This window comes from Orycteropus afer, unplaced genomic scaffold, assembly GCF_000298275.1.
Source record: "Orycteropus afer afer isolate SDZICR_OR568_19922 unplaced genomic scaffold, OryAfe1.0 scaffold00152, whole genome shotgun sequence".
Classification (NCBI taxonomy): domain Eukaryota; kingdom Metazoa; phylum Chordata; class Mammalia; order Tubulidentata; family Orycteropodidae; genus Orycteropus; species Orycteropus afer.
Window position 1 is genome coordinate 1,719,484 of NW_006921739.1, and position 10,336 is coordinate 1,729,819.

The 10,336-nt window shown below is 40.1% G+C and overlaps 1 protein-coding gene across 1 annotated transcript in view; it reads left to right on the plus strand.

Annotated features, from left to right (window-relative positions):
* The window catches only part of DNAI3 (dynein axonemal intermediate chain 3), a 110,136-nt gene that overhangs the window by 85,652 nt on the left and 14,148 nt on the right, over positions 1-10,336 (plus strand). The window contains exons 16-18 of the mRNA XM_007946192.1: positions 4,693-4,823; positions 6,835-7,039; positions 9,560-9,651. Coding sequence (XP_007944383.1) covers positions 4,693-4,823; positions 6,835-7,039; positions 9,560-9,651 — 428 coding nt within the window. The remainder of the gene's footprint in view (positions 1-4,692; positions 4,824-6,834; positions 7,040-9,559; positions 9,652-10,336) is intronic.

A 10,336-nucleotide genomic window follows, 5' to 3' on the forward strand; every position in this document is an offset into this window, starting at 1 on the left:
TCGCTATGAGTCGGGGTCAACTCGACGGCACATAACAACAACAACAACAATTATTCCTACTGGATATAGGTTGAAGTGCAGTGAAAGTCAATGCATAGATGTTCTGAATGGTAAAAACTGTGTGCCCTATTTTCATTCTGTGAACTGGCGCTGTTTTCATTTGGAGCTGCCAGCAACCAAGTGTCTTTCATAAACACCATGTAGATTTCTTGAGTAGATATAAGGTGAAATTGTCAGTGAGAGGCAGTGACTGTGACTTATACCTCTTGGACTGCTTGGAACCCCATGTTCTGATCTTGAATATAAAACTAGGCAGGAAAAACAATTTCTTCATCTAAGAAGAGACTTCTGAAAGACAGATAACCAACCCCGTGAGTGAAGCTGATTAAACAAAATTTCTAAATGACTTAAGTGACCAAGAAATTCACGCTAAATGATGACAACTCACATAATCATTTCATATACTCACAAATCAGTGCATGTCATGGGCCAGGCTCTCTTTTAAGCACTTTCCATGGATTAACTTGTTTAATCCTCACAACCAGGCAGTCTGCTGCCAGAGTCTGCTCTTACCTTGATGTCACTGTACTGAAACCCACAAGAGATAATGACTCTGGAAAAAACTACTATTTGTTTGTTGTCATTTTCTTATAATAACCTGGCCCGTGGGCTCTAGCACTCCATTAGTAAAATTTATAGCTATAGGGCAGATGCATTCATTGGAGCATCAATGGAACATCCATTCCTCTAAGGTCTTTCAAAAGACAAAAGGAAAGAAAGGTTACTATAGTCTGAAAACATCTAGCATGTTATTTATTTTTTATTGTAGTAAAATATAGAGAGTATAAAATTTACCATTTTGAAGTATATAATTCAATGGCATCAAGTATATTCTCAGTGTTGTACAACTATCACCACTATCTAGTGGCAAACCAAACCAAACCAAACTCACTGCCATCAAGTCAGATCCGAACCATAGCAACCCTTCCTTGGGTTTCCGAGGTGGTATCTTTACAAAGTATTGCCCAATCTTCCTTCCGAGGAGTGGCTGGTGGGTTTGAACCATCAGCCTCTAGAGCTCCCAATAAGCAGTCAGAACACCCCAAACGGAAACTCCATTCCCATTAAACAGTTACTCCTCATTTCCACCTCCTGCCATCCCCTGTTGTTGTTATGTGCCGTGGAGTCAGACCGACTCATGGCGACCCCTCCTTGGGTTCCCAAGGCAGTATCACTACAAAAGTAGATTGCCCAACCTTCATTCGAGGCATGGCTGGTGGGTATGAACAGCCACCTTCTGGTTAGCAGTCAAGTACCTTAGGCACTACGCTACCAAAACTGCTAATCTGCATTCTATCTGTGGATTTACCTCCTCTGGTGGCATAGTGCCTAAGGCATTTGACTGCTAACTAGAAGGCTGGTAGAAGTTCAACCTCCATGGCAGTGAGTTTGGTTTTTTGGTTTAGACATTTGCTACAAATAGTATCATACAGTATGTGACATTTTGTGACTGGCTTCTTTCATATAGCATAATGTTTTCAAAGTTCATCCATGTTGAACATATATCAGAACTTCATTTCTTTTTATGGCTGAATAATATTGCATTATATGGATGTACAATATTTTGTTTATCTATTCATGAGTCAATGGATTTTGGGGTTATTTCTACCTTTGGTTGTTTTAAAAGGCTGCTATGAACATTCATGTACAAGTTTTTGTTTGGACACTGGATATCAATTCTTTGTGGTATGTATCTGTGAGTGGAATTGCTGGGTCATATAGTATTCAATGTTTAATTTATTGAGGAACTGCCAAACTGTTTTCCACAGCAATTGCACTATTTTACATTCTAACTAACATGAGGATTCCAATTTCTCACCATTTGAGTCGGGGCCGACTCGACGTCACATAACAACAACAACAACAACAACAAAAATGTGTCAACATACGTGTTTTTACATTTTTTTGTTTGTCTGTCGTTTTTTTAAATTATGGCCATCCTAGTGGGAGTAAAGTGATATTTTATTGTGGTTTTGATTTGTATTTCCTTAATGCCTGGTGATGTTGACCATCTTTTCATGTGCCTGTGGTCATTTGTTTATCTGTGAACATGTTACTTTAAAGTACAATCTTGATGTTGTCGATATTGTTATCACTGGTATCATTATAGTTATCAGAGGGCTTCCAGACTCCTGCACTGCACTGCTTGTCATGTGAGCTGGTGTTTGGGGAAGCCTCAGGGCAAAAACAGGTTCTGAGAAACTGGAGTCCCAGCAGGAAGAAACCAGCTGATTCCCAGGGCTCTCATGCGTTACCAGGAATCTTCCACATCTCTTCAAGGATGGCCTTAGAAGTGTGTCTTCAGCACTCTCTTTAAGATGGGGCTTTGATTGGAAGAATATTGTTATTGTTGTTGTTGTTTAATCCAGAAGAGCTACATTTAAAAATGTTTATTTATTTATTTTGACTTTATAAGCTTTTTAAAGATTCAGTAGCCCTCTTTTGTGCTAAATGTCCCATTCAGAGTCCTGGGGGAAAAAAATCCAGCCCTCACATTGCTAGTAATATACTGTTGTTATTGGTATTTGCCGTCAAGTTGGACCTGACTCATAGTGACCCCTCTTTGCGTTCCCGAGGCGGTATCACTACGGAAGTAGATTGCCCAACTTTCCTTCCAAGGAGTGGCTGTTGGGTTTGAACTGCCAGTCTTCTGGTTAGCAGTCAAGTGCCTTAGGGGCTATGCTGACAGAACTTCTACTAATATACTAAGATACAGAATAAGTTTGTGGTTTCAGTGTAAGGTAGCCAGACACTGTAGTTCAACCTTGTTTAAGGCCATGACTGGAGTTGTAGTTGTGGGCAAGGAATAGGGAGTATTTAGCTCTGCAGTACAGCCGAGCCTGAGGATGGGGAGGGGCAGAGGAAAGCCAAGCTATGGCTTAGAAAGAGATCTCAAGGGCCTGAGGCAGAGACTAAATAGAACACTTACTCTAAACACTACAGAAGTTCTTCTCTAGTGATACCAGCTGCAATGAATGGAAACTCCATCAAGACAGTTGTTCTTGTCAGAAACCAGGCAGTCATTGTTAATACTTATCTCTCACTCCCTTCCCATTCAAGCCATCTCCAAGTCCTGGCAATGCTAGCTCCCAAGTATTTCTTGACCATCCACTTTTCCCCGTTGGACCTAATCCAAGCCACCATCATCTTTCACCAGGATTACCACAGTAGCCTTTCATTGTCTCCCCTCTTGGGCTTTACCTGCCTCTATTCCATACTCCTCTCAGCAGCCAGAGAACCTTTTGGAAAAATCAATAAAACCACCTCACTTCCAGGCCTAAAAGACTGATTAAAACACATTGCACTCACAATATAACCTAAATTCCTTTCCTACAAGGCCCTGAGTGACCTCCATCTACCAAGGTTCCATTTTTTTCATGTCTCTCACGCTGTGATTACTGAAGTCCGGTCATATTGCCTTCCTCAGACTTATAAAGGCACTTGGGTTCTCCAGAAAAGTAAAACCAGGGAAGCTTTTATGTGTGTATGTATGGGGGATGGGGGAAATTTATCTCAAAGAAATGGCTCATTTGTAAAGCAGTTGTAAAGGCTGGCAGCTCTCAAGTCTGGGGGCCAAACGTCAAGCTGGAGGTTTCTCCTGACTCACGCAGCTGCAGGGGCTGAAGAACCCAAGATTGGCAGGTAATACAGCAGGATGCTGACTTTAGAGGCTAGCAAATACAAAATCAGCAGGTAAAATGGCAGATTGTTGGCTCCCAGGCTGCAGAGGCAACAATCCAAGATTGTCAGGCAATATGGCAGACCACTGATTTAAGTCCAGGAACCAGAGATGGTAATGAGCCAGACACAGGATCCAAATCCAGCAGAAAGCCAGAGAACTCTGCCAGGACATCCACATACATATTGGAAGCAGGCCTCACCTCTAAGGAAATCCCCTTTCAGCTGATGAACTGCTCATAGCACATCTCATCAGGAGCTGATTACATTATATCAGATCTCATCATGGGGGATGACTACATATAACTGCTAAACCACTGAGAAACATGGCCCAGCCAAGCTGACATACAACCTTAATGATCACAGACACCAAATGTTCTCTCTCAGGACTTTGTGTATATTGTTCCTTCTACCCAGAATCTTCTCATGCTGCATTGCTACTCAGGCCTAGACAGCTCATCTTCGGAGAAGGCTTTTCTGACCATCCAGTCTCAGTTATATCCCCTTGTTATTCTTTTAGTTTTTTCATTCTCCTTCACAGCACTTGTCATGATTTTTTTTTATTGTGCATTTTGAGAATTGTTTATTGACTGTCTTTTCCACCAGACTGTAAGCTCCATGGGGGTAGGATCCTGTTTGTTCTCTGTTGTACAGAAGCTGGTACATGTAGGCAACCCACCAATATTCATTAACTGAATGAATAAATTAATAAGAATATAAAGAATTCCTCTAGCCTTGAAAAGTGGCCTTAATAGAAAGTTCCCTGGGCTTCTTTCATAAGAGGGAAGGAGTAGCTGTTGGTTGATAGTTTCATTCACTCCAGCTGACCTCTGACTCTCTACCCTTGAGCTTCATTAATGAAGACCTATCTGTCCATCATAAGCCTGTCCATTCTTCCTTGTGGCAACTTAAACAGTGTTATTAAGGATGAAATGGCTTTTTCCTCTCCAATAGCAAAGAAGCCAGTTAACCTCTACACTGTCCATGATGGAGCTGTCCACACTATTCAGAGGTCACCTTTTTACAAGGATATTATCCTGACTATTGGAGGATGGAATCTGGCTATCTGGAAAGAAGGTGTTATGGTAAGTTGCATGGAAAATGTATGGGTGAATGTGTGGCCCTTTGTTAATGGGAAAGACAATAGGAACAACAGATTGTTCTGACATAGCTACTTAGAGAAATTAGAACAGGTGGCCAGGGCTCCAGCTAGTCAGCAGAATCACTGTCAGCCTTTTTAAAACAACCATTTGCTTTTCTTTCCTGAGGGAATGAACCAACATTTACAAATCCCTCTAAAACTTATTGTCTTTGAGATATATATTGTGGGCCAGTGACTTGATTTGTATTTTTTTTTCTCCATTTAAGATAGAAAATGGGGTGCTCGTTACCTTACAAGTTCAAGGAGAAACATTTGGTCTGGCAGTTTTGCTCGTCACGAAAAATATTTTGGCAGGTTCAGAAAGAAGGTAGATTATGACCCATCCAGATACACACAAAGGCCAAAGATTCTTTACAGTTACAAGAATCTGATGGTCAGAAGTTGGAAAGGGGCTAGATAGGGCAGAGAAGCTAAACTAGACAAAAACTAGGCAGACTGATAAAATGTAGTAGAGCAAGAGTAAGTGGAAAAACTCATTTTGGTGGGACTTTAAATTGCCCTTTGTTGAGCAATTTGACAAGATTTTCAAAATCTGAAAGATATATATGTATTTCATAGCTGGAGATAGATACCAAAACCAAAAACCAAACTCAGCGACTCATAGCAACCCCTCTTTGGGTTTCTGAGGTGGTATCACTATGGAAGTAGATTGCCCAACCTTCCTTCCGAGGAGTGGCTGGTGGGTTTGAACTGCCAGCCTTCTGGTTAGTAGTCAAATGCCTTAGGCACTATGCCAACAGAGCTCCCAAGGTAGATATATATTCTTTGACCTAACAATTACACTTCAGAGACCCTTAAGTTACAAAAATATGCAAAGAAATGTGGATGAATATATGTGCAAGGATGTTGACTGAAGCATTGTCATTGAAAAACTGGAAACTACACAAATGCCCATCACGAAGAGGACTTCAGTGTTATACCAAATGTACTTCTGTAATGTTTGAGTTATTTTGTTTTTAATTTTTGTATTTGTGTTGCTTTTATTTTTAATACTGAAAAAGTATTAGTTTTTCAGTTTAAAAGAAAAGGAAAATGCAGGCAAGATTGTCCAAAGTCTCTGCAGGGGTCAGGAACCTGGCTATCTCCTGGTAAGGAAAAAAGGTTTGAAGTGCTGTCTCTAAGGAGTTCATGAATCTGTGACATTCTTCATTCTCTACAGGAAAGTTTCTTATATGTGTATTGGAGGAAGAGAGGCCTAGTTTAGTCCCTGAAGATGTAAGTAAATAGATGAGTACACCTGGTTGCCAGATGATGCATGACAGTGGGAAAAAGAACATTTTGGTCTTCTTTCTCTATGAACTCCTCCCAAAGAATGCAAATGACCCCATTGTAGAGGAAAGAGAAGATGAGCTCATGAGGCTTTGGTGGTCTGCAATCCCTTCCAAACAATATTTATAAGCCTTTGGGGTGCTTCCATCTGAAGTTACTTAGCACACAGTTTTGCCAACTCTGCTGTTGATTTTCAACCTGCAGCTCATAGCTGGAATTGACATTACATGTGCTTTCCTTGGCTACCAGAGCTGTTTTCATGGGAACCAGACATTTGATAATAAAATGAAGGTCTACAGTGAGAATTTCCTTTATGACTTTACTTGTCTAATGTTGACTAGTCTCCTTAGAAATAGAAATGAACTTTAGCAGCAGTTGGGTTATTAGAACTAACAGCTCAGTTTGAAGGTTTGGTCTTTTCTAAAATGCAACTGAAAAGAAAAAAAGGTGTTATGAAAACACATTGGTAAAAAAAAGAACTGGCTTTATATAAAAACCCTACCATGAAAAGAAGTAAGACTGACTTTTCCTCTTATATGATCATAGCCATCTGACTTGTAACTTACAGAAAACTGTTTTGATTCAAAATGGAAAATCATTGTGAATTCCCCTCAGATGGTAACAAAAACTTTTACTTTGTTTTTTAAAAAAAATTTTTTTTTAAGATTGGACCCCTGCTTCAGTCATGCTGTGCACCAAAAAGGTACACCTCAGGGCACTGGTCCCTGACAAGGCCTGGAGTTTTCTATATTGGCCGAGAAGATGGATATATCGATATCTGGGACCTTCTGGAGAAAACCCATGAACCAGCCCAGTCACAAAACATCTGCATAACAATGATCACCTACATCAAACCCTGGATCCTTTCTGGTATGTTATGAGCTAACTCATTTTTCCTTTTCTAGGTAACTCAGTGCTTGAACAATTTCTCTTAGAAAGATCAGCACAAGGCTGGTCCCCATGAGGTGGAGATAAAGATGTCCCAAATGTCCAAACTACCATGCCACTCCATCATTTCAGACATTAACTCCTCCTCCTCCTCCTCTCAGTAATCTCCCCCATCTTAGGGTTCTGTATTTCACTGTAATGCCTCACAGAACTCAGACACCCAAGGGATCGTCTCATGTAGTAGTGGTGGTGATGGAAGCAGGGAGGCTAGCAGGCTGGCAAGTCCCAGGTCTGTAAGTAGGTCTGCAGGATCCTCCCAATTCTCAGGGTTTGATGAACCTCGATCAGCAGATCATATATGATGGCTGCTGTCCCAAATCCAGGGGTGAGACAATGAGCCAAAACACAGAACTGGAGCAAGAGGAGGGCAAACCTTCCCAGGAGATATGTAGGTATACCCTCGAGGAAGCTAAGGGTGGTGATTTGAGTTATACCCTCTAGCAAGGTGGGACTCAAGATATATCCCACCTGTGCTGCTCCAACAGAAATAACTCAAGTGGATGACTTTTAACAATCAGGAGTTTAAAAAGCATCTACTCAGTTGCTCATCGCAAATTCTACCACAGAGCCATTGCCAGTCATTATAAGGAGCAACTACTACCAGCTGCCCAGCCAAGTTGACATGTGACCTTATCTACCACACCACCTTAAACAGGCATGGATAATAGGATTTACAATACATCACAAAATGGAGGACAATGGCTAGAAGGGCCACATCAAGCAATTTACCACACTAGGGATCATTTGACATTTGTCAAATATTTAGTCAAAGATTCTAATATTTTATCACAGGTTTTTGTTTTTCTCCCTTTCTCTTTTGCTCTCACATCTTGGACACAACCTGAGTTTCTCTCTTTGTTTTGCTTCATCAGCAATTATTTCTTGGACATGTTTAGCGTCTCTCAAAATCAGAGGCTGTTTTGTAACACACAATGGAAAGCACCCTTTCTGTAGTCAGACAGGGTGATTGCTAAATCTTTGCTATCTTTTGCTGCTTCTTTTCCAGATAGAATTTGTTTCTTTAACTTTTCACTGTGAGTCACATTTTTCAATATTTTATTACTTTTGTGGTTCTCTCTAAATAATATGAGGTGGTCTTTTTGACAAAAATCAAACAACTCTCTAGATAATGTATATTTAAACTTTAAGTTTTTAATTAATTGCAAGGAAAAATAATGTATAATAACCAAACCCACTGCTGTCGAGTTGATTCCAACTCATAGCCACCCCCATAGGTTTCCAAGGCTGAAAATCTTTAAGGAAGTAGACTGCCTCATCTTTGTCCCATGGAGCAACTGGTGGGTTTGAACTGCCAACCTTTTGGTGAGCAACCCAGTGCCTTAATGGCAGTGCCCCTAGAGCTCCTAATGTATAATAAAGCATGCAGGAATTCAAGGATATGTCTATGGAAAAAGACTTCATTTCCTTCATCCTAATCTTGTCTCACCCAAATCTACTTTCTGTGTAAACCCAGTATATTTGCCTCTTTTTGAAAGGAAAAGCAATTTTCCTTTGTTTTGAATGAAATGAAGGCATAAAACTTTCTTTTTATCCATTTTTCTCTCAGAAGCACTAGATTTGGAGTCATCAGAATCCCTAGAGTGCCACAGTCTGGCTACTGTTTAGTCATATATGTCACCAAATTGTGTTCTTCCACCTTTGATACAAAACATTGCTTTTGCTTAACTGCAGGGGTAAAGAGTTCAGGGCTTGGCAATTTGAACCAGATATTCTACAGATGACCACAGAGCAGGGTGAAGACTACAAACATATAATAAGATATAAAAGTTAAATTCTCAAACACATTTATTTTATACCTATTTTAAATGCTCAAAGCAGGTGATTTGTTTTTATAATAGGAAAACTGTGGGACAGACTGTATCTTGGTGAAAGTATGCTTTATGATTTTTCTTTTAAATCTTTTTATGTGTTGTCCTGCTTTCTTTTCACATCTACCAATGGACCCAACCACAAAAATGGCCAGCCTCAGCCAGGAGCCATACTCCTTATATAAACCCACCTCACTGCCATTGAGTTTACTGTAACTCATAGCAATCCCTGTCGGGTTTCCAAGGCTATAAATCTTTATGGAAGCAGACTGCCTCATCTTTCTCCCGTGGAATGGCTGATGGGTTTGAACTGCTGACCTTTTGGTTAGCAGCCCAATTCCTTAACCACAGCAGCACCAGAGCTCCTCCACTACTTATGCAGACACCAGGAAAAGATTTAAAGAGGCAGGGTGGGTGGCAGTGGCTTAGGGTCTCAGCTTACAGTTCATTAACTGGAAATTTCACCAGTTATGAGCATCTAATGAAGGTGCCAAGATTATTGTAACCACAGCAGGTCTCATAAGAGACCATAAGAGAAAAAGGCATTCTGTGTTTAATCTCTAAGATGACTTTCTGTTTGCTGATTTCTGTCCCACTTTTTTAAATCTTTCAGCTAAGCAGCAATTTATAGCCATAGCTGATTATTACGGAACACTACATATATTAGAAATTCCTTGGACATTAAGTCACCCTTCCTCCAATGAGGTGAGTTAACTTTTGTCTTTGAGAATTTATATGACCAGATATTGCTGAGGCATATTTTAAAAGTGTGTTCAGAAATGTATCATTTCTGTTCTGTAAGAAAACAAAAGATTCATACGGTCAACAATAAGGGTATATATTCCAATTGTATGAGTTAAATAGTTTGAAGCTAGACAAAAACAAATATGAGATGGGAGGAAGTCCAAGTAAAGGAAGCCCAGACTCTCAGAGAAGACATATTTGGAGATTCATAACCCTAAAATATTATTTTCAGGTTAACTTAAGTTAAAAAAAAAAAAAAAAAAAAAAACTCACTGCCATTGAGTCAATTCCAACTCATAGCAATTCCTTTTGAGTTTCTAAGGTGAAATCATTACAGAAGTAGATTGCCCAGACTTCCTTCCGCAGAGTGGCTGGTGGGTAACTGAAGAATAGGACCCTTATTTCAATCATGCCCCTTCCTGAGGACTCAGCTAATGTTTGTATGCATCTCTCTATCACCCACTAGTACCTTAACCTCCTCCAGCTGGAGGTATTGCAGGCAGCAGCTCTGAATTGGCAACATCCTACCCCTCTGTACCCAGCACCCAAATGCTTCAAGCAATGTTAATAATGAGATTATAAAAAGAAGATCAAGGAGTAGAAATACCAATGCATAGAATATAATGTGTGTTTATATACATTTTAT